The sequence below is a fragment of the Anarhichas minor genome, unplaced genomic scaffold (genome assembly GCF_050575085.1).
Source record: "Anarhichas minor isolate MPS153535 unplaced genomic scaffold, ASM5057508v1 ptg000004l, whole genome shotgun sequence".
NCBI classification, from domain to species: domain Eukaryota; kingdom Metazoa; phylum Chordata; class Actinopteri; order Perciformes; family Anarhichadidae; genus Anarhichas; species Anarhichas minor.
This window is the reverse complement of record NW_027466450.1, coordinates 309,154-334,238: the sequence shown is the minus strand read 5'-3', so window position 1 is coordinate 334,238 and position 25,085 is coordinate 309,154. Positions and strand designations below refer to the sequence as shown.

Here is a 25,085-nt window from a genome sequence, read left to right as displayed (position 1 = left end):
TCACCAAATATGAGGCATTCATTATTATTATTATTATAATAATTTTCCTTTTGAGTCCTTCTGGAGCCATAGGTTATTCTCAGTCTCAGAGTCCAGGGTAAAGTTCCAGCAGAAATGATTGCTACAGGAATTCTGGCAGTTTTCCTCCACTCTGTGCAGACAAGGGGGTGGGGTGCCTGGCTGAAAATGGGAGGAGGAAAAGGAGGGGGGGTGTTAGGAAATATTCTTTGTCCTCACCCCGCAGTACAGCACACAACTGGAGAAGGACACGGGCTCCTCGCGGAAAGGAAAAAAAAACTGGATGTCTTAATATTAGAGCGGGAGGGCTTTATTTTAATAAAGAGAAAGCGGAGGAAAAGCTCTCGAGATAAGAGAGAACTTCGAGAAGCCGCCGCGTCAAAGCAGGAGGACCCAAAATCACGACTGACGGTAAGATAACGCACACAAACAAACAAATCGCGATAACGCGAACGCGGCAACATCACCACGTAGCTCTTTAGCCTTCGCTAACAACGGTGCTTTAACCCAAGTTATATCTTTAACTTTGGGGAGGAACGGAGAGTAGCTTTTTTCCCGAAGTTGCTAGCTTGATTTCGGCTTTTTTCATAACCCGTATTCACAAACCCAGGGCCAGGCAGACGTATTGTTTTAACGCGAACGTTAACATAAATTCACGCGCACAGGCTGGCAGGACGCAGCGCTAATCCCAGCACGCGAATTCGACCACATTTCTGAAATTATTAGCAAGTTACGGGCATACTGGTTGTTGTCATAGCATCACATGCCATGTAATTCTGCTGGTATGCAGAAAATGTGTTTTGTTCTCGTTTAATCGGGCTTCTTGACTATGTCGACACGGGTTGGTGATGGAGAAACGCGTCTTGTGCCCCCCCCCCACACCCACACACACACACACACACACACACACACACGCGTACGTACGTCTTCACAGTCTGATAGTCTGGAGAATAGTGGCATTTATATTCCTACTTGTAGCACTACTTGCTGACGTTGTCCAAACAGTGTGCCGCAACGTTACACCGTTAGCTCAATTAACCATCAATGTGTGGCGCATGTGGAGTCGCGCGCGGTGACGTTGTGCCATTAGCCACGCGGAGGATTTTTTTTCTCGTGTGGTTCGTGTAAATTTGATTAATGTAGTTCTCCACTAAACATTTTTAGTGTCTAAATAATTAAAGCGCCTTATCAGAACGTGACCTACAGCTTATGTTCTGACCTAACATAGTTTCTACAGCGTTTATGGTATTATGTCTCGTGGTGATATGAAGGGTGAATTACCCCCCCCCTCTTAGTTTTACCAGTCAGTCACTCCCCAGTTTGACCCCCATGCAGGTCATTTCTCTCTCTCCTGGTTTCCTCTCTGAGCTCAGGGCCTCTCAGCTGTAGGGCTGAGGGATAAGGGAGGGATGGCCATAACTAGCCTCCCAGATGTGAGAGCCACAAAAGCCCCTCTGTTCCGCAGCGCTCATCAGTGTGGAGACACTGCCGCTTCACTTTGCTCCCATAGCCTACTCAGACACACCGGTTTGAAGTGCCACAGACAGATGATGCCTCCGAAGATGGTGCATAAACATTGACATGTAATGTGGGTAGGAAGCACGGTCAGAATTGATGACACAGAGTGTTGTGTATTTGATGGACTTTAGACAGACTTCCACAGAGTTTGTTTTATTTGAGAATACTCAAGCTTCAAGATATTAACATTAAAGAAGCCATACAAACTTTTTATGGTAATTAGTAGTCATCATAGTGATAAATTCACCAGTGAGTAACAATCCAATCCAAAATGTTCAGTTGTACGTGTAACGATCCTCATCAGAATGTGTCGACAAGTATCAATATTGGTATTGCCCTAAAAGAGTTCCTCTGTGAACACATGTTGTTTGCCCTGACAGTAAGACGGGTAGCAAGTTGCTACCAGGAGCAACGAGACAGAGGAGCGGCACAAACACACCAGGCCCGAGATGCCTATGGAAATGACGACAAATACAATATTGTAGGAAAGAGTTACAGACTTGAGCTTTAAAGTCAGATTATTCCCCCTCCCTCTGTGTGCTTTTTAAAAGCAAACGTGACACACATTCTCTCAGAGATGTGGGCCTGTGGTTTTCCTTGGGCATGGATGTCGGCTCTGACAGTGGCTTGGGGGCAACTCGCAACCGTTAACCTAGATTACACGCGGCAAAGTGTGCCGTTGACTTTGACGTCTGTTGCAGCCGGACATTTTAGGTCATTTGATGATGACGACGTCACAATAAAGCCGATAATGCAAAGCTCTGCAGTGACTCGCAAACTTTGTATGACCGTGTATGACATTTTATTTGTTGCGAGAAAAAGTCCTCCGTATCCACGTTCAGTTTGAAAACCACAAGCCTCCACTGAATGGAGGCTTTTGTCAGTTATCTCGATGTGGAAACCCGACCCTGCAGTCGTCAGACGTTCAGGTGTAGCTGCAGGATGCAGTATCGTGTGCAGTGCTGCAGAAAGCCACAGATGAAGGATAATGACAACGGCAGTCTTTGTGAGCAGTAGGTAGGAGACCCACACCAAACAACTATGCACGGGACATTTGTGGAGAAACGTGTATAAGTCAATCAATGATCACCTCAGAGAGTGTGGTGGAGCCACCGGGTCGAGAAGTGAGTTCACTTAAAGCGGGTTGTTCTCAGTGGCCGTCACACAATGGCAACTGGTTGTGCCTTATTCTAACTCTTTATTTTTCTAAGGACGGTTTCCTCCTTAACACCAAGCATTCATACAGCACTCCCATTCACACCTGTGAGTCAATACAAAGCGCTCTTCTGGAGCACTTGGAGCTGATGTATCATCTGTAAAAGCTACACAGTGTTACTTTTTATTTACACAGACTATATTTGTTTGACTCCATAGTTCTTCTATAGATTAATTTAGCAGAATGGATTAAGCAGCTGGTCTTGAAACAGAGGAAAGACCTTTATTTTTACAATTTTTTAAGAAGACAATCATTCCAGTCATCGAAACAAGAACAGGTCTTTGCGTTCACATTGCAGATAATGATTTGGTTACAGATGTAGGTGAAAACATGTTCTTGAACCTGTAAATGTGTTGTCCCTTCTGCATGTCTTATTTAGATCCAGCTAGTGTTGTTCCTGTGCAAACATTGTAAATTATTCATATTTTGGCTTCCAATACAATGTAGAGATTTAGATTTGGTTTGACAATCGTTGTCATTGCATAGTTTTTCATAGCCCTTAAGCTTTGTGTTCGTCTAGAGTCTATTTTGTTCATAGCATTGCTACTTTAAGGTTAGGATCCCCATCCTTTCCTGAGGTACCGACCAGGCAGGAACTTTAAAGAGATTAAATATGCTACCACTACTGGTAAAAAACACATTGTTAAAAACATTATTGTCCTGTTCTGTGCCAGCCACAGCCAAGAATTCCCAAATGTGCCATTGGCTACGTGATACCTGCTTCATCTTGTGGTAATCTGAGTTCGGCCACTGCAGAGTTTCTCTGGACGGACAACGCAGATTCAAAGATTTGTGATTACACAAAATACAACTCCAGATGTTAAAGTCGTAAAATGGGTCTGAAGCCTGAAGGTGGGAGATTAAATGGTGTAATCTTGTAAATCACAAAGACTGTTGTAGACGAGCCTGGCAAGTTTACGGCAGCGGTTAATTACTCAGAAGTTGTTTATGAGGTTGGTCACAGATGGTGTGAAACCAAACCACAGGAACTCCTCGTTGCCTCTTTCTTGTTTTTTTTTTTTACTATCGGCTCATTACGCTGTTTTGGCAATCTTTTAGTCGAACCGTGACGAGACACTCTGAACACCGGCGCTCATGAGCTTTTTCATTAGTGTGATGACGCCCCGAGCACGTTGCCTCCATGACTTCACTTCAGTCTTTTTACATGGCAGTCTGGGACCTTCTCAGGGATTATCTGCCTGAGCATGCCCCTTTCTCATGGCAGCGATGGTTGTCCTGGGATGTCTCAGCTTTGTAGCAGTGACACAATAGCTCCCCCATGTGGCTATCTGGTGCAAACACATGGGAGTCAATGACCCTGTTCACACCTGGCACTGGAATGCGTCTAGAGTGACCGGTGGTGATTGGATCTCATTTCCCCGTTCTATGTGCAAAAAAGAAAAAGACTCAGACGAGCTATTAGGCTATATAACTTTATATTAATCTATTTTGCTGAGTTGCCTCTTGATGCAGTGTAAATGTCTAGTGCTTTTATTGTGAAAGGTCAGCAGAAGGAGTGAAGTCGTTATGTGCTGTTGATGACAAAGTGGCAATAAAAGAGATTGCGATTTATTTTGTAACCTTCATAAAGTATAGGCGCAACGTAACCCTCGGCAACACAAGCTGTTGTTGATCATTTTCCTTCAGGGGGCATACACACACGCACAATATGGGCCAGGTCACATTCGCGTACTGAATTGCTAAAAGAATGGGCGTATTCATTTGTTTTCATGTCAAATGTTTTGTTATTGAGACTAAATGTTTTCAATGATAAACTAAATATTACCATCGCGTGCTCTCCTTTTACCGTTGTTTACCTCTTATCATTTTGTCTTCCGATTTGAATTTCTTTCCTCCTCTTCTGCACAGGTCTGAGAGGTTCCCTCCCGTTCCAGAGGCAAAATGAGCTGGAGCTTCCTCACGCGTCTGCTGGACGAGATTTCCAACCACTCCACCTTCGTGGGCAAAATCTGGCTCACCCTCCTCATCGTCTTCCGCATCGTGCTGACCGCCGTAGGCGGCGAGTCCATCTACTACGATGAACAGAGCAAATTCGTGTGCAACACTAATCAGCCCGGTTGCGAGAATGTCTGCTACGACGCGTTCGCGCCGCTGTCGCACATCCGCTTCTGGGTGTTCCAGGTGATTATGATCACCACCCCCACCATCATGTACCTCGGCTTCGCCATGCACAAGATAGCCCGTATGGAGGACAGCGACTACCAGCCGCGGAACAGGAAGCGGATGCCGATTGTGAACCGCGGCGCCAACCGGGACTACGAGGAAGCGGAGGACAACGGGGAGGAGGACCCCATGATCCTGGAGGAGGAGGAGATCGAGCCGGACAAGGAGAAGCCGGTGGCGGAGAAGCCCAGCAAAAAGCACGATGGTCGGCGGCGCATCAAGCGCGACGGCCTGATGAAGATCTACGTGTTTCAGCTGCTGTCGCGCGCCACCTTCGAGGTCTCGTTCCTGTTCGGGCAGTACATCCTTTACGGACTGGAGGTGGTGCCGTCGTACGTGTGCACACGCTCCCCCTGCCCGCACACGGTGGACTGCTTCGTCTCCCGCCCCACGGAGAAAACCATCTTCCTGCTCATCATGTATGCCGTCAGCGCCCTGTGTCTGCTCTTCACCCTGCTGGAGATCCTGCACCTCGGCATCAGCGGCATCCGGGACTGCTTTTGCATGCCACGGCCCCCCAGCCCCCGGCACACGGCCACGTCCAGTCACAGGTCCTCCATCTGCCGCCAGCCGTCGGCGCCCCCGGGCTACAGCACGGCCCTGAAGAAGGACCCGTCGGGGAAAATGGGCTTCAGGGACAACCTGGGAGACTCGGGTCGCGAGTCGTTCGGGGACGAGGCGTCGTCACGCGAGCTGGAGAGGCTGCGGAAGCACCTGAAACTGGCCCAGCAACATCTGGACTTGGCGTATCAGAATGGGGAAAGCAGCCCGTCGCGTAGCAGCAGCCCCGAGTCCAACGGCACCGCGGTAGAGCAGAACAGACTAAACTTTGCCCAGGAGAAGCAGAGCAGTACCTGTGAGAAAGGTGAGGCTTCTTGATCTTTTATTGTTGTATAAGTTCGTGCTTTTGATTTTTAATCTTTACTTTGTAGATCAATATGAAATGCTTCACTGACACCATCTCTCTGTACACAGGTCTCCGTGCATAGGTTGTCACCAGCCCAGCTGACACTGTAGACTTGAATTCACATCAGGATCAGCGAGAGGACATAAGGGAATCAAAGTGTGTGTGTGTGTGTGTCTGTGTGTGACATTACATGTGCTTGAGGTGAATGAAGTCAGCCCAAGCCTTCCAGTGTTACGACCAGTCGAGCATCGAGTCAAACGAGAGAAGAGCGGCCGTCTCGAACCCAGCAATACTTGAGACGCCCGTCTGAAGATCCAAAGTGCTTACAAACTACCGTTGTGCAGCAAGAACGGTTTCTGGTTATCATGTACTTCTCCCTCAGGGCAGCTATTTGTTTTTATATTTTTTTATTATGAGACTTTAGAGCGATTAGTTTTTAAAGAGTTTGTCCTCAGTTGGAAGTCCACAGTGAATGCATCTCAAGTTTGCCTTAGACCTAAACTGGAACTCTCGTTTTATGGCATTTTGTTACGGTATGGCCAAGCCCGTTGTAGTGCAAAAAAACATGTTTAAACTGTAATCTTGTACTTTTGTGAGAAAGTGAATCGGTGAGTGAGATGCAAAAAAAAACAAAAGGTTAACGGACAAACGCACCACTCGTAGAAGAAAGGTACTGGAGCGATTGTTGTGCTGATGAAGACTTTTTGAACAGTTAATATTCATACAAAGGTTTCTCTCAAGTGTGTATCAAATCTTTTTTTTCCTTCAATTGTTTTGACAATGTTGGCACCGCACCAGTCAGCATTCCCAAGCCTGGTGCTTCGATGGTAACTGGAACACACTTGGGAGGGGGCCTCTGTCCAAAGGAACAAAGAAACCTGGGTAATGCTTGAAAAACATGTAACTCTTGATATCGTCTTGCTTTGTTTAAACATGTATTTAAACGGTTCTTTATTTTTGTATTGAGTATTGTGGTACCGACGAGCGGCTCTTGTCACTGTGGCAGACATGATTTTGACTTTAAACGAATGACATTTACTGCTGTCTTAGTTCCCTACAAACCCGTCTGTAGACCGGTGTGTTCTGAAAGTGGTTCGGTACAATTTGAGTTCAACTGCAACCATTTATTTGCATTTTCAAAAAAAAATATATGGACAACCTGCAGCTTATGTCTTTATTTACACATCGTCTCTGGCCAGCAAACATTTCATTTTTCCGTATGGACCTGGATTTAATTGTATCTTCAAGCTAAATAAGGGAAAATACTGTTTGGTTGATGTTTCACGTCTGAAAGTGCAGATTTTTTGTGGATTAGTGTCATCGCTGTTCCAGAGTCCCAATGAAGGTTGTAAACCATGTAATCATTTCAATGTGAAGTCAATGCCTTTAACGCGCTCCGCTAAGACGCCATCTTTTTGTATTCTGAATCATACCCACAGTGCCAATTACTGCCAACTCAAATATTGTCATCTCAAGTTATTTTTGAAAAATGCTTTTTGTACTTTTTATATGTTTTGTATCGATAGTACTCTGTGGTTAGTTTTTAAAATACATTTTTTTCAACAAAACAGTTGTGTGGTAGTAATGGTTTCATTCTGATAGTATTACTTAGCATGAAAATAGTTTTAGCCAGCATCTTGCTCAAGGACACATCGACATGCAACTAGCGTAGCCAGAGCCGGGAATCGAACCGCCGAACCTCTGATTGAAAGACGGCCCTGCTCTCCACTACAAGAACACTACAGACACAGTCCAAACAGAGAAAATAGTTGGACACAATTGTACCAAACTGAAGACTTCTATCATGAATCGGCAACAAGAATAACGTAAAATCTAATAGTGATAGACTTGCTCATGACAGTTCTGTTATAAAACTCATCCATCTAAGGGGATGAATAGCTATGGGCTTCTGCATGAGAGCAGATTTTCACAGTTTGTAATTTAGCGCATCAATATTCCACATTTCCACATGGCTTTCTTACCTTCAAGGGTCGCAGAATATTGCAGGTTTGGAGTGGCAGAGGGTGCCAGTCCAAGCCACAAAAGCTTCTCGGGGTCCGAGAGTCTCTGAAGGAAATATTGAGTTTCTTCATCTGGGATAAAGGCAAGGTGTCCGCCGCACTGCTCGCACCAAAAAACTCTGCTGGAGAGCCACAAACTCGTAGCAGCATCCTCCAAAGGACCTCTGGTAGTCTGGGCAGGAAACTGGAACCTTCGTCTTAACCTCAGCGCAAGACAGACTGCTGAGTGTCGTCAGGATCAGCAGCTGGACCAATGTCCAGCACATCCTCTCTGTTTTCACTTCAAACACCAAATTGCGCATCACACTATTCAACTTCTTGGTGCTCGTGCAGTGGAGAGAGCAATACAGTTTCACCCCTTCATCTAATGCTCTCATAAACGAACACAACCCTGGTCACATCCTGCTTTTAAAACCTACACCACTGATGAAAACCATTCATAGATTTATAGTGTAAACATAGATATCTACAATAATTGTGTACAATAAATGTTTTTGTTAGTAAAAATGAAAGTGCTGGTTTACACTTCATCATCATCCTTTAATCCATTTTTATTAAAGTTGCGTGCTGTTTAACGACAATTCGAAATTTCAAATACAGATGAAATGCAATAAATCCATAAAAATACTCTCAATAAACTGAAAAAAATAAAAATGCCATTTTAGGTTTCAAAGTTTTTTTCCAACAACGAATCACATGACTTCTTGTGTGTGAAACGGGTCCTTCATGGTGCTGAACCCAAAAAGAATGATGACACCGCTGTGCAGTTCTCCTCTGCTCCACGGAGTGTTTTAGCATCCACCCAGTACACCACAGAGCCAAATACAACAAATGCATCTGCTCCCAGTGATGCGGTTGTGAGGGTTTTCCTAGCGTGCTGCGTGAGAGATGAAGAGGGCTATGCTCTTGAAAGCATCTGCTGTGGTTTCATCAGTGTAAAACTAGCTTTGATCAGCCGTGCACTAAAAGCGGAGATGCACCAGTTTGTTTCTATCGACTGCACAGCCGCTCTGACTTCAACCAAATGGCAAAGAATGATGAGCTATAGTTGCATCAATCTTCAGCCATTCACAATGCTGTTATCAATTGTTGTTCCAAAAGGTACGACGGTAACAAGAAGACGAATAACAACTCTGGTTCTGAAGTTAGTTTTGAAAGATGTTTGAAAGAGCTACAAAGTGTATTATATGCAATAAAATTAGGTCTAAATTGTACAAAAAGAAGAGAAAAAATTATGAAATATAAATCTAGTAAACCTAAATTGTGCAGGGAGTACTTGTTATAAGATGCATTAATAAGTCATTGTTTGACTTGAGCCTCACGGAAATATGATTGACCAGGAGGTTAGTCGCGCTCAGGATCTTTGTATCATACAAGCCTCTCCATCCGCTCAAGGTCATGATGTCTCGCAAACTGAACTCTTCGCATCCGACAGTTCCACATTTTGACACCCAACTGCCCAACTGTAAAACAAAAGTTGGAAGAAAGGGTTGGATACACACGCGTATCACTCTGCATGTTTTTGTTCATCCTGTTGGGTCAGACTGTCGTATCTTTGTGGTTTCAAGCTGTTTTCTGTCCTGCAGCTTGCTTGACATTCTGCAAAAGAATCGTTCTCAGTCTATTCTCGGTCTGATCCCCTCTGTCTACTCGGGAAAGAAAAATGGAGATCAAGTCTACAGTCATCTCCACCACTGATGTAGAGGGAAGATAACAGAGTGGAAGAGAATGGAGACCTTTTGGTTCTGCTGCAATATGTTTTCATCATACTATTTGTTTTTTTCCCAAGAAGGATCACTGAAATGTCTGAATAACTTTGTCAGTGAAAAACTCAACGAGTCTTTTTACATCCGTCTAAGTTTCAAACTCAGGGAATTCTGGGTATTATTCAACAAATTCATCTTGATACATTGGTGAACCTAGCTCATTTGCAATGTTGTGTCCTGCAGTACAGCAGCTTGGTATTTGATGCATTGGGGTAAGAATGTGTTGGCCCTTCAGAACATTCTGACCTCGTTGAAAAATTTGATAAAAGTAAGCTGGAGTTAATAGAAATAACGTGTGTTGCGCGTGCATATTTTTTTTCTACAATACATTGTTTTTTTTAATTTAATTTGGATTCAAACTAATCTTTTTAGAGGAAGCATTGAATAAATACAAATCTTCTAATCCCAGTAACTTTAGATGCTTAAAAAAATTCATTGTATTCAACTGCTCACTCAACTCACTGGACCAACAGTTAAAGCATTTCGGCTGGGGGAATAGATACTGTACATGTGACCTTTTGTCTGGAGGTGGAGCACACCTTTCAGGAAGCAAAGCTGCATGGGGCACAATGCCAGCAATTGGTAAGATAAATATCACTTTTTTAACATGTTTAGATTTAAATGACTTTATGTAACAAATTGTATGCATGTGCATGAGCATGTAAGGAAGTATGTTTGATCGTTTAAAGATCTATTTTGTTTTTATTTATATACAAAAATTGTGTTTTCTTGTTTGTTGCCTCACGCAGGGCAATACGATGCAGTAATATTATGCAAAAAAGTATGTTTTGTATGTTTATTTTACATGAGGCAGGACACATTTTATGATGGATGTATTGTCAAGGACATCCAAGCCCCCCCCCCCCCAAAAACAATGGGGTGAAATATTCTTTCTTTCATTGTTTGAAAAAAATAAAAATAAAATAATGCTGAAAGCTCATTACTCTGAATCCCCATTTATAACGGTATTGTATCTTTAATACAATTAATAAAATAGGGAGACAAGAAGCTTTTTCAAATGCTCTCACACCATTGTCATCATCGTGTACAACAGAGATCGAAGACTGACCTCTAGTGGACCCTGAGTGAAGTGCATGAAGACCTTCCATGCACAGAAAAGGTAACAGAGAGCTGTTTGCCCTGAAGTGCGTTTTTGGTTTACTGTAGTATTCTGAATGTATGATGACGCAAGTTCCCTTTTTCCACTTGCTTTTGACTTATCCACACCCAAACTTTCAGGAGTGGTGATGATGACAAGGTTTGAGTGACTATGAGTGAATTCTAAAGCACTGAAACAAAATACAATGTGCAATTGTTTCGGTATTCAGAATATAAGAGTTGTGCCATTTGATTATTTTCACAGTTCCAACCAAAATTAAGCAAAATACTGAAATTCAGAACATTTTGTGATTAGCTTAATTGAAGGTTTAGTATGCTGTTTTACACATTTGACCTAATGTTTAGTACACAAACATAAATACATAAATATCAGGCTTCATTGACTAAGAATAAGGCGGATGTTAATATTTTTCTCATTAACAAATCCAATGACAAGTCCAAAGTATGTTGAGATTTCCCTTCCCCTTCCCTACTGAAGACATATATATCTTCGCAAATATGTCAGAAATGCAAAATTAGAATTTTCAAAAGAGGCTAAATAGCTCCTCCACACAGCTGGACACTAGTTTATATGAAATGATATCCCACATGAGTAAATGGTGCTGTTATTCGGGACTATTTTCAGCCAGGGGATGAAACACATTTGGTGCTCTTGCGAGTTTACAACAGGACAACGTAAGTGGGATTGAGTCAAAGTAAACTAAAGTGTCCAGGTTCATCACAATGAAGGAACATATCACTGAACAAGGTGTGGCTCACAGGAGGATTACACACAGTCCAAATGCTTTCCAAATATTTTATTGACCCAGAGAAACAGGTTGCACTGTGCATCCTCACTTTGCGTCTACAAAAGCGTTAACATTTAACACACATTTACATGCAGCAATGAGCAGTAATGCTCCAGCTAGCAGCTACTTCTGAAACGTGAAAGAACAACTCGACTGACCCGACCAATTGGAAGAATCAACTCATGACCTGGGGGAATTAACAGAATGGTTAATAGCACAACCTTTACCCGACAAGGTGACTGAATCTTTGGCAATTACCCAATGAGAAAGAAATTAGCAACTTTTTCTGGTGTTGTTGGAGACTTTTCTGGTGTTTTGACTCTGGCGTGAAAGCACGTACCGTTCTGCAGTTACTGTCGTGAACGAGCAGCGGGTGCTGCCTTGAGCCGCCCCAAAGCACTCACAGGCGGATACTCTCACAGCAGCCTCGCACAGCAGTCCCAGCTGCAGTCAGACAAGAGAGGAGACGCACCCTCGGCGTATTCATATGTCTGCACTCTGCAGTTAGTGTATTTATAGGTGTTGAGCTTCATTATTACACGAATGTGCTTCTGTTGCTGGACGTTGTTTACTGTCGTCAGATGGAAGGTTTAACAGGTTTCTTTAGAGGAGTTCTTAATCGTGCCTGTTCTCTTTGACATTCCTTTTATTCTTTGTTAAATATTTAAATATGTTTTTATTCGCATTAAGGCAATAGAGTTGTACGAATATATTTTGTGATAGACAAACATACATTTTCATTGTATTTTTATTTCACTACACTGAAAATTGAAATAGTGTACATTGCAGTGCAGTTGTATTAGACGTTTTAAAAAGTACACAACAGTTTGCTGTGAGGCTCTGAAAGGTTTTGAATCTAAAACCGTAAGTGTTGAAATAATGTTTAAAGTATTACAATTGAAGTATTGTGGTAGTCAAGTTAAGTATTTGTGTTTTGCAAGTGAAATACTACTTTGAAATATGAATGCTAAGAGCATTGCAGTTGTGATACTGTGATATTCAGCTCCATTATTTTTAGGGTTTATTTCAACTGTAATGCTTTCAACCGTAATATTCAGTGCAGTATATCTGAAAGATGTGCAGAACTTTGAAATAAAGCTGTGAAGTTTGAACATTTATATTGTGTGGCGTTCAATATACACAGATAATGAGTCATTATACAATTACAACATTTAATGGTTTATATACAATATACAGTGTGAATATACAGTATGAAATTAACAACAACTTGTCAACAACGAGTGAAGGGATATGCGGAGGGGTGATTGGGTAAAAGGGCTAAAGGGGATTCTTTCCTGTGTGACTTTTCATGTGCACCTTTAGAGCTGTGTTGAGCAAAAATCTTTTCTCACAAACTGAGCAGCTGAAAGGTTTCTCTCCTGTGTGGATTCTCATGTGTGTCTTTAAACTTGAAGGCCGGTTAAAAGATAATACAATCAAGCTTATTTTTTGTTTTGTTTTTACTTTGCAGTTCAGCCACCATTAACACTAATTCATGAAAGGAAATATTCAGAAATGCCTCTACAACAATATATCAGGAGCTACACTTTTGATCATCACAAGCATCAGGTTTATATTTTTATCTAAAAAAGTACATCATACCTATAACACTTAATCTAGTATCAATAATATGTCAACTAGCTTACATTAAAACTGCAGCGATAATCAGTCATACAATACAATGTTTTAATGATTCCAGTTTGGGTTTGTTCTCTGTGACCTGTGACTGAATCGACCGCTCCAGTTTGACAGTCACTAACCCTCATCTTGGCATCAAACATGAACTGAAGCATAAGTGTTTTATTTTTTTTAAGTATAATGACATGATATTACATTAGTTGGACAATATAATAACTTGTCCTTTATTGGATGGTTAAAGATTTAGAAGTTCTGAATCTCCTCTGAAAACCAGCGTGCAGCAGGATCTGTTTACACCTGCAGGGACATCTAGTGGCTTCAGCTGATCTCTACCGTGTTGATGCTAAACCACAGCTGTAGTTTGTAGCTGCAGCTTCTGGGGACACAGCAGTAAGGTTCAGGAGACCATGTGATTTTGCTCCATGAAAAGCTCCTAAAACCTCAGCTAGTCTAATGACAGAGCTGCAGCTCCCAAATGTTTAACCTAACATTGAGGTTGTTCTCCTATAAATTCATGCATGGCTTTAATGAGCAACAATTCAGGTCACAATCCAGTGTTTCATGCATGGGGGAAAACATTTATTTGCTTGTCTCACAATGCAAGTGCAAATTATGTCTATTATGTACCTGATCGCAGTGTAAGGCTGTCTCACTGGTCCGAGCATGGGACTGCTGCTGTCAATGACTTCTTTGTATTTTAATTTTTGAATACAGGACGGAGTGCTGCCTCAAGCGAAGGGAAGATCTTGCATGATTCAGTGTGGCTCACATTCCATAATACATCTACAGGGGATCAGTTTTAGCAGTAAATAGCATGGATCATGAGCAACTTGTATATTATTTTAATCATGATCTGAAACATGAGATGAGCAGCAACATATTGGAGATGTAACTGAATGAAAGAAAAATAACAATCTGTTGAATCATGCGCTTGGGAGAAGAATACATCTTTATACAGCATGCAGCTAAACACATTTAATCTACAACTTCATTAATATGCATGAAGTTTTATGAAATGGTGCTCATAAGAATATGCAGACAGGTTACTGCAAGTTGGACTTTGATTACAACTTTTGCAGAATTTCCGTTCCAGTTTTATAGATTAGATTTAATGTTTTTCTTGTTTTTTTGCCTTAAACAAAAAAAAAGATGTACAAATAGCTCCAAACGCTGCAACAATCAGCAGAACAAATGTGGTGATAAGTCCAGTCTCAGCATCATTGGTAGAGAGCTTCATACCCAGGAAGCTCACAGCGTTGTCAGAAGGAGCAGGCGTGGCAGGCGTGGTCATCGGCACGCTCGTTGCTGTAGAAAAGACAAAGGGGTTAATATATATTTATATATGTTTTTCACATCGTAAATGTGGCAACAGAAAATCTGCTATTCACAAAATCGAAATGTCTACTAATACTGAATGTTGTTTTCCATGAAAGAAATAGTGACATTTTAGGGGGAAATAACCATTATTTGCTTTCTGTATATACAGTGCGTAGGATTTATATTGACATCTCTTGTTAAATACGCTAAAAACAAGACTCCAGGAAGTCGGTGCTTTTGTCTAAGAAATAGTCCAGCACATAACCCTCGTACAACCACAACTTCTTGTTTTCTTTAACTTAGGTTGTTGCACAAATTACGTTTTAATTGGTGAGCTTTAAAGGTACTGGTTGCATCAATGCATCAATTTACCTTCAGGCACAGTATTCAAACACTCATGGGGTCCCAAGGCGGGGTCCGGAAATCCGTTGCAGTTGATGATGGTGGAGTAGAGGGTAACAGAAGTCTTGGCCAGTCGAGGCAGTTTAGGGTCTGAGTGATTGACGTAGAAAAGGCCAAATCTTTCTGAGAAGCCAGTAGCCCACTCTAGGTTGTCCATCAGGGACCAAGCTGTGTAACCCCGGATATCCACGTTATCTAGCAAGTAAGCTAGGAGGAGAAAATAAACACCTTTATTTATACATTCTACATTGCACAAGGAATTCAGTACCTTGGTTTGAACATAAAAAGTATTGAAACAGCAAGGTTGCTATGATCCATTACACTTCAATCATTTCTTAGATACTTTACATGAGATATTGTGGATGGTCTCAATTAAAATAAACGATGGGAGATGTGGTTTGATACCTTTCAGCACCTGGTTGATGTACTTTTCATAGTAGTAGCTCCTATGAATATCGTTTAGGTCAATCTGCCCTCGCTCTGACATGCCATTTTCTGTGATGATAATTGGTGGATTTCCATACTCCTCCTTAATGAAGTTCAATATCCTGCGGAATCCAAACGGTGAGACCTTCAGCCAAGATGAGCCTGAATCCAGCCAGGTACGATCAGCAATCGTTCCTGCACCCCTGAGAACATTAAATCAGTTAAATGGTTTTACTTCACAAAAATTAAGGTACATCTTTAGCTCATCACCATGTGATTGTGTTAACTTGCTTCTCCCACTTGGTTCCTGTAGGTATGTTTGTACTTGCTTACCTATCGGCATCATAGTGCTGAAGGTTTCCATAGTTCACAGGGAACGCCAGGACTGTGGTGTAATGGTTGAACCCAAAATAATCATAGGTACCCTTAATCCTCTTAATCTCCTCAGGAGTGAACTCAGGCAGCCTGGAGAGATTAAATCAAACTAATTAAATTTACCAGATAAATGTAAAACAATTTTCCATTAGTTCTCTTTCTTGCTCTAATGTTGTTTTTTATAATACCGAGATTTTAGCAGACCAGCAGCTAGGCTTCGCTCTCGAACGATTGTCTTCATCATGTTGCTGTAGTCTCCGTTAAATACAGGATGTGCAAACCAGCCAATGTAGAACTGCACAAGGAGACACACAACATACCTTAACTGCAACTTTCATGTCTATTGTAAAATGTGAAAGAAATGAGCATGCAAAAAAAGAATCTGCAAACAGTAACAACAACAGTAAGTATTTCAGCACCTGCACCACACGTCTTGCAGCGTCAATGTCCTCCTGCTTATAGGGATTTCTGGGCTCTGACCAGTCAGAGTTGATGGTGATGGAGATAATTCCTTTCTGTTTGGCCCGGTACTTGTCATTGTAGAGATGCCAGGCCTCAGCATGTGCTTTAAGCAGGTTGTGACCCACAATGTAGGGCAGAGTGCCTGGTCGGAAACTGATCCCTGGAAACATACACAAGGAGCAACAGACACATTTTCTAGTTTCTTTAGCTGTGTATGTTTCTCACTGTCATTGGTGTTTAGAAAGGTCAAAACTAAGAATTGCTTTCCAGAAAAAACACTGTTTCAAAACACTCCATGACCATGCAATACTGTTTTGATAAATTGTCACTTTTCAACCTGTATTCCACACCAATGCAGTGAGCATATGAGAGTGTGAGATGAAGAGCATTACGGAAAAGCATACCTGGGGCAGCCGCCCCATAGCCATGGCCTACATTGGCTATATTGTACGGCTCATTAATGGTGATCCAAAATTTCACTTTGTGGCCAAGACGGCTAAAGATGAGGTCAGCGTATTCCCTGAATTTGACAATAATAGTCTCATTCTCCCAGCCCCCAAGGTCCTGCAGAGCTTGTGGAAGGTCCCAGTGGTAGAGAGTAATCTGACAACAAAGGGAAAGCCAGGTTTACAAAATTAACCAACCTTCCATTGCAAATGCATAATTTCCTGAGAAGCAAGAATTACACATACATGAGGTTGGATGTTTGCAGCAAGCAGTGCATCCACCAGTCTGTGGTAGTAGTTTAGTCCAGCCTCATTGATGTGCTTGGTGGTGCCATCAGGAAGTACCCTCGGCCAGGATATGGAGAAACGATAATGGGTCACCTTAAGTTGCTTCAATATAGCAACATCCTCTTCTACTTTATTGTAACTGTTGCAGGCTATATCGCCATTGTCATTATTGAACACTCGAAGAGGAGTGTGAGCAAACTTGTCCCAGATGCTGAGACCTTTTCCATCCGCTCTCCATCCCCCTTCAATCTTGAGATAAGAAATGCAAAACACAGTTTTAATTCGGAAAGAGCAGTGCAAGGAATATGCAAATCCCTGATCCAGCATTAATGAAGGGGCTTCATCAAAAACCTACCTGGTATGATGCCGTTGCAGTACTCCAAATAAAATCTTTGCGGAAATGTCCATGAATATGCTTCTCATCATCTGGTGTAGGGAAACCATTGTCCTTTATAACTTGGTAGTAGAAATGGGCTGAGTACTTGGGTGTTCTCGGCAGGTTTGGGTTGGTGAAGTCCACATGGTGCAAACCAAATCCTAGTTTGTACCCATTAAGCCACTCAAAAGAGTCCATGAGTGATGTTGCTATGTATCCTTTTACCTTCACACCATCAAGGTCATAGGCTGTTATTAAAACATACATACACAAATAAATGATCAAGACTAAAAATCTGAACAGTCATGATAATCATATAATTTATCTTCACACATGTATTTACATCGGTGTACCTTTCAGAGCCTCATTAATGTAGGTCTTGTAATACCACACTCTGGCAGAGTCATCCCAAGTTGTCTTTGATTCTGTAGCTACTCCATTCTCAGTAATGTAAACCTCTGGATCTCCATACTCCTCTTTGATCCAGTTGAGGAGTCTTCTCAAGCCCCATGCTACAGCTCTCTGGTTACTGATGGCAGTAGTTGGTGAATCATCTTCCTCTGCTTCTGACAAGTCCCAGTCATATTCATAGGATTGAGGGGAAAGCCTCAAAGTAGCATGGCGTGCAATCTTTGTAGTGTAATGATTTACACAGAACATGTCAGCAGTTCCTTTGATGAGGGTCTTTTCTTCTTCAGTGAAGGAAGGTAGTCTTGTCTCTGAAAGACCTTGGAGTTCACTCTTGTTTCCAACTTGCCACTTCATTGCATCTGGATAGTCGCCATCCTTGAAAATGGGGTGTGCAAACCAACCTAGTTGGAACTGCAGAGCACGGTCAGCAGCCACCACCTCACGTGGAACATTAACATCTTTAGGTTCGATCCAATCAGCATTGAGGACTATGGATACTAGACCACTTTGGGATTTGCGATACTTATCGTCATATGTGTGGTACGCCTTGGCGTGTGCCTTTATAAGGTTGTGTGCAACTGTGTATGGTGCAATACCTGGATTCTTAACATTTGGTGGGATCTGTCCAAGTCCATATCCTAACCACGCAATTGTGTGAGGCTGGTTAAAGGTCATCCAAAATTTCACTCTGTCTCCAAAGGTGGCAAAGCAGAAGTCACAAAAGTCATTAAAAATGTTAATCATCTCTACATTTTCCCAGCCACCAAGGTCTTGCAAAGCTTGAGGAAGGTCCCAGTGGTAGAGAGTCACCATGGGAGTGATGTTATATGCTAAGAGACCATCAATTAGTCTATTGTAGTAGTCAACACCTTTCTGGTTCTGGGAGGTAAGCCGACCATCGGGAAAGATCCTGGACCAGGACAAAGAGAATCTGTATGAATTCACCCTTAGAGCTCGCAGCATGTAGAAGTCTTCTTCAAGTCTGTGGTAGCTGTCACAGGCCACATCTCCATTGGCATTTGCAGGAATACTGCCAGGTTTGTCGGTGAATGCATCCCAGATGCTGGGCCCCTTCCCATCAGCATTCCAGCCACCTTCAATCTGGTAAGCTGAAGATGATACTCCCCAACTGAAGCCTTGTGGGAAAGTGCCATAGTGGTACATTTTTCTCTGGAATTTCGACTGGTTTGAGAATTCCTCCCAGACAACCTTGGATTTAGATGGGACGTCAGAGGGTGATAAAGCCATTGGACGGCGGTTGAGTTGCATCTCTGATACTTTAAAAGCATGCCCTTTATGTACACCAAATCCATTTTGCTTGATAACCTGAGAATAGAAATATGCAGACTGCTTTGGGGTTCTTGGTCTGTTTGCATCTTCGAAGTTGACATGGTGAAGACCAAATCTTTGGCTGTAACCTTGTTCTCCCTCAAATCCATTCATGAGTGACTGCACTGTGAATCGCTGCACATCCACTCCATCTATGAATATTGCTAGAAAATAGACACACACAACAGCACATTAAAGCTGACAATATTTTTAACACCTTGTAAAAAGTGGTTTCTGATCAGAGAAATTCCAGACACTTACCTTTCAGGGCCTCATTAATGTAACTCTTCATGTACTCTATTCTACCGGTGTCATTGAGAGTGTCCCCAGTGTGCTCAGTAGGCATACCATTCCCAGTTATGTGGATAGGCAATTTGGTAACATTCAAGTATTCTAAGGAAATGTAGTTAAGAAGTCTTCTGAGACCCCAAGGTGTAGAATAGATCCAGTCAGAAGCTGTAGAAGACCATGAAGGGTCCACATGTGCCTGGAAGTTACCCACCCCCTCAGGACCAGGGGTACAGCCACCAATACTGTTGTTGACCAACCGGGAGGTATAGTGGTTTAACCCTAAGAAGTCAGCTGTTCCATGTATCCTCTGGCTCTCTTCAGCAGTGAAAACTGGAAGTCTTGCAGGCTCAGAGAGGGGACACTCATTTATTTTCTGTTCAATCTGAGTCTTGAGTGTTGGAGGATAATCTCCATTTACAAATATAGGATGTGCAAACCAGCCTAGCATGAACTGCAGGTAACGATCTGCAGCTGCTATGTCTTCAGGTCTGGAGGGGTCCATGGGCTCAGCCCAGTCAGAGTTCAATGCAATGCCCACTTTCCCCCCTTGTGTCTTTCTGTACTTGTCATTGTAGACATGCCAAGCCTCAGCATGAGACTTGAGCATATTGTGAGTGGCCTGTGAAGGCAAAATAAATAGTGGTGTAAATGTACAAGAATACAAATTCATTTGTGAATATTTATATTATCATTAGACCATTGCCCTCACCTGATAGGAGGCAACCACATAGTCTTTGACTGCAGGGGGATGCTCACCAGTGCCATACCCAGCATGGCTCACCACCCAGGGGCTACTGAATGTGTTCCATGTCTTGACCCTGTCTCCAAACCTGGAGAAGCAGAAGTCTGCGTAGTCCTTGAAGGCTTCAACAATGGAAGTGTTGGTCCATCCACCATAGTCCTGGAGTGTCTGGGGCAGATCCCAGTGGTAGAGAGTGACTACAGGTTGTATGCCAGACTCAATGAGAGCATTGATCAGCTTGTCATAGTAGAGAGCCCCTTTCTCCGATTGGCTTCCCCGGTGGCCTGAGGGGAAAATACGGGCCCAGGAGATGGAAAACTGGTAGGTGTTGACATGAAGACCTCGCAGGAGGTAGACATCATAATCCACCTTGTGGTAACTGTCACTAGCTAGATCAGCTGTCTGATTGGCAAATGCTAGGCCGTCATGACCAAAACGGTCCCAAATGGTCTCTCCCTTCCCACCTTCTGACCAGCCTCCCTCAACCTTGAAGGACTCACTGGAGGTAGCCCATTGGAAGCCTGACGGGAATGATTCATTGAGGAAAAGGTCTCGTTCTGTTATGGTCTGGGCCCCAAACTTATTCCACACATTCCAATAACTGTTTTTAAATATTTTAATTCTATTGTAGTACGAAATACCATGACTGTTGGAAAAGAGGACATAAAACAGTGTAAACATACGAGGAGAAACAAGTTTTGTCGGTATATATGAAACTGTATATTTCACCAAGAAAAACAGTTACCTGGTTGGGACGTCCTCCATGTCCAGCTTACCCAACATATCCATCATGTCACATCCCACAATATTCAGGTTATTGTTCAATAAGGCTGTGATGAATGCAAGACAAAGTTACTAACAGTTATATGATCAACATTAATATAATATGTAGAATTAAAAAGATACATTCCTTTTTGTTACAGCTAATTAGCTAAACTCAAAGTACAGCTAAGGCTGTAGGGAATGTCATTAGCTTGGCAGGTATTTGGTTTTAAGTTAAAGTATTGGAAAAAGTGATATTTCTACTTGAAGATAAAAAGTTAGAGAATCACTAAAGTTATTGTGATTTTATCCTGAGGGGGACATGCATGCCTGTACCAAATGTCATTTAGGCATCTGTTTTAAACTCTGCATCAAACCAATTTACTTGCCACATTACAGTTGAAATCAATGTTTAAACAATAGGTATTGCCTGCTAAACACACTGTGTTGTGTTTTATGCATTAACTTATAAAGAGCAAAGGAAGACCTCCAGCTGTGCTCCACCATGGATGTGATTGCCCTTGTAAAACTTTACTGGATCATAACAAGAAGAATTTACACTGATCAATGACATATGATAACACTCCCAATAAGACTCCCATGATTATTGTATTGTAAAAGTTAATAATATTGCAATTTACAACAAGCTACCCTTGATCTGTTTAGTCAGTAAAAACAGATTATGTTGATTATTATGCTACAAGTTTTCAACTTTATGCACAATGCACTTACTATAACCCGAACTCAACACAAAATAACAGAACACGAAGGTAACAGAATATTGATTCATATTTCAACAGCGCTGCCTAGTTTGATCGGAGTTCCCAACCTATGTGAGCAGTGATTGACAGCTGCGTCAGAGACTTCTCAACTCTGATTGTTTGTTTTCCTTGGTTGAATCTTGCAAATTGCAAAAATCACTAAGAAGACGCAAAGGAACCTGATTGTTTTACAGATTATCCCTCTCATGTACTATTGTAAGGAAATAGTGACAGTTTCAGCAAATATGACAAAAAAAACTTTCAAGTTATATGAACAATACTGTATAACAGAATCATATAAGGTCAGCTATAATGACATTTACCTTGTAAGAAATTGCCAAGAAGCTGGTATTGACTGTCGGGACAACCATGAACAGCCACCTCGTATATCAGGATTGGCAGGTCCCCACTTGTCATCTACAACATAACATGCATGTGGCTGCAGCGTGTTACAAAATATGAAATGCAATGTGAAAAGAAACACCTTTTATTGTATTCTTACCTGTAAGCTGCTCAGCTCCTTTGCAAAGTTTGATGCAGAGGCACAGTTGTATTCAATGTGCACTGACAAGAAATCCATCTGTTCAAAATAGGAGACACAACACTGTATGTTATCCCACTCATGTATGTTAATGAAAAAAAAGGTGCTTGTTTCATTTGTATTGCCATGAGGCCTGAATTGACATACCGTTGCATAAGACACAAGCCAGCCAATTCGTGAAATAGCTGTATACCAGTTATTTTGCAATGAATGTGTGTAAGAGTGCAGATACAAGCATGGGCAACAAGTTGCTGACACAGAATATTTGAGCATTAATTACCAAAGAGTTAAGATAAGAAGAGATATAAAAAAAACAAGTTGAAATGCTGACAATACACTTTGGAATACGCTGAAACAAATACAGAAGATAAGGCAGGAACAGGACCTCGCCAAGATGATACCATCACTTCTTGATGGAGGAAGCGTGACAGGAAAGATACAAGGAGGTCGAAACAACTGCAAGTCTTTTGGTGTAGTCCGTCCCTTTCATACACACAACCACTAATATACTCATTTTTACATTTTAGGTTTGCAAGGGGATGTGACAAAATGTAAGCTTATTTATGTAAATAAATGAGCAAATATACAAAATATTAAGGCGAACACCACAAACCACTTCTTTTGATATTGATTTACTATTCTCAAATGGTTTTCATTTAGAGCCTTATAGCAATAGCATCTGAAGTAAATTATATAAAGAAGGAATATGTTTAAAATGGAATGCTCTGCCACCACACATATGCACACAAAACATGTACAAAACATTCAAGCATAACTTCAAGGAATGGCTTGTTGCCAATCAGGTGTGCAAGCATTGATGTGCTGTCTGTCCTGCCTGCTTGTTTCGCCTATATGTGCATTTGTCTTGTTCAGTGTTGCTATTTTCCATTTTCTTTATGTGTATGTTATGTGCTTCAGTGTTATATATGTGCTTGTCCTGTAGGTGAGTCTGTTCTGCGTGACGCATGCTGAAACCTATTATGTCTGCTCTGCTTTAATGTCATATACTTTTCTTTTGCTGTGTATTGGTTTTGTCTATACGTTGCTGTCTGTTTCTCTATGAATTTTAGTTCCGTTTCAATTTGAGATTTTGTTATTTTAGGCTGCCTTGAAACATCTGGCCGGGGACAGCAGATGGAAATTAGCCTCTCTGGCTAACTCTGGCTCACTTACAGTTCAACTGTTGATTAGTGTACATTGTCCCTGAAAAATAAATAAATAAAAGATATATAAGAGAACAAACAATGCATCTTACTGGAGATGAACCTTTGATCTGGGGAAGAATTGCAGCATCACTAGCTCTCAGTCCGATTGACAGACGTCTCACTGTGAAAATTGAAGCATAAAGGCACTCTGAACACAATATATTCCAAGGACCCTAGGCCCTTTTTCAATGAGGATATTTTGACAAAGCACAAATACATTTCACAGCTGTGCAGTGAAATGCATGCTTAGATTATTTTATTGATCTCACCTGCATTGACTATTAAGATATGCATGGCAATCTACACATATAATCTATGTCATAAATAATGGGGTAAAGGGTAAAGATTATCAGTTTGTCGTAAAGTACTCCTTTTTACATTTCTCAAAACACATTGAAAAGACAATACCACATAATATATTAATGATTACATTATATATGAAATGGTTAAGGTTGACAAAAAAATAATTCATGTTCTTGTTTCGTATCAAAAGATAGTAACAAATAACCAATCCTGTAAAAAAGGACATAAATAAATCAACCAAATCTCTCCTCCTTCTCTATTACCTTTGTCAGGAAACTGTTGATGGTAGATCTGGTAAATATTCTTGTTGAGCTGGAGGATATTTTGCAGAGCAGGCTGCCCGTCATGCCAAACATCATCCAAGTCACTCAGTGTCACCCATGAGTGTGCTAGTGCTCCAAACTCCTCAAAGGCAAACTCTGCATACCGCTGAAACATCTCTACCAGCTCCTGGCTCTCCCAGCCTCCATACCTTGATCTCAGAGTCTCTGGCACTGTGGATCCATGAAGGACGACCAGAGGCTGAAGGCCCACCTCCAGCAGCTGTTTCAGCAGGGTCTGGTAACAGGTAACCACAGCCTGCTGCGGTTGGCTGGGAAGGCCGGTAGGTAGGAGTTGAGCCCATGACAGCGGCACTTTGAAGTGGGTCACCCCTCTGTTCTTGAGGTACTCAAAGTTCTGTTTAAAGCCTGGAGGTATGGGATGACTGCAGTCGAACGCATCCTTCCCCGTATTGCCTGAGCTTCTCACCAGCTGCTTTGCCAGAGGGCCTGCAACAAGCAGGAAGTCCTCTTGTCCAGTCACCTCACTGCTCCGGCAACCATACAGACAAAAAACGAACAGAAAAGCAACCCACAATAGGTACTTCATTCTGGCTTCAAAAAGATGGACTCATATTATCCACTGATTTCCAAGCGCTTTAAAGCAATTCTGTTTCCTTCTTATTGCATTGTTACACAATTAAGAGATGGATATCACAACCAAGTGGTGCATATTACGGTGTTTTATTGCAGCACTGTGATACGGTCAGGAAGACTCTGGACTCGCACATGTCAAGTGATAAGTGCATCCCTCTCTTGTGCTCATGTTTGAGGACTGGGAAATATGTTGTTACAACATGCTTTGTGAAAATGTAAATTTCTATAGCAGCATGCAGAGTCTGAGAGAGAACATAACATATTTTAGATTGGAAGCGACACAAGTAAGAAATACATCTTGGGAGCCAAAGTAAAGGAACCTACATGTGCAATGGAATCTCTCACACCAGCTAATCTTGTTCGTTTTAGACCAACTCAAGCATGTGACAGCTATTACAGTATCCATCATAAACTCTTATCAGCAATGTTTTTTTTTTGGATTATCCAAAGGAAAAAGTGTTTGAAGTTTTGCTTCAACAAATAATCAGAGAACACGTACTAGACTCCATATCATTTTTATAGAATAACACAAATGCACAGAAGGCCATATACTCAT

General features: G+C 41.8%; 2 protein-coding genes across 2 annotated transcripts; one reads left to right on the top strand and one right to left on the bottom strand.

Annotated features, from left to right (window-relative positions):
• Window positions 1–275: 275 nt before the first annotated feature.
• Window positions 276–7,413, top strand: gjc4b (gap junction protein gamma 4b). Its single transcript, XM_076105231.1, has 3 exons — window positions 276–429; window positions 4,622–5,801; window positions 5,912–7,413. Exons 2-3 carry the CDS (start codon window positions 4,655–4,657, stop codon window positions 5,923–5,925), a joined length of 1,161 nt encoding a protein of 386 aa, XP_075961346.1. The 5' UTR covers window positions 276–429; window positions 4,622–4,654; the 3' UTR covers window positions 5,926–7,413.
• Window positions 7,414–14,283: 6,870 nt separating this feature from the next.
• Window positions 14,284–24,562, bottom strand: LOC142962256 (lactase/phlorizin hydrolase-like). Its single transcript, XM_076102800.1, is given in 18 exon segments — window positions 14,284–14,480; window positions 14,865–15,101; window positions 15,300–15,523; window positions 15,654–15,785; window positions 15,884–15,990; window positions 16,115–16,317; window positions 16,562–16,760; window positions 16,850–17,140; window positions 17,247–17,515; window positions 17,621–19,171; window positions 19,269–19,917; window positions 20,008–20,686; window positions 20,786–20,870; window positions 21,887–21,980; window positions 22,066–22,143; window positions 23,360–23,430; window positions 23,876–24,494; window positions 24,497–24,562. Coding segments are annotated over 18 exon segments (5,751 nt in total).
• Between the last annotated feature and the right edge of the window lie 523 nt (window positions 24,563–25,085).

Excerpts from the sequence above, each read along its gene's own strand:
- gjc4b (XM_076105231.1), top strand. The coding sequence starts at position 4,655 with ATGAGCTGGAGCTTCCTCACGCGTCTGCTGGACGAGATTTCCAACCAC.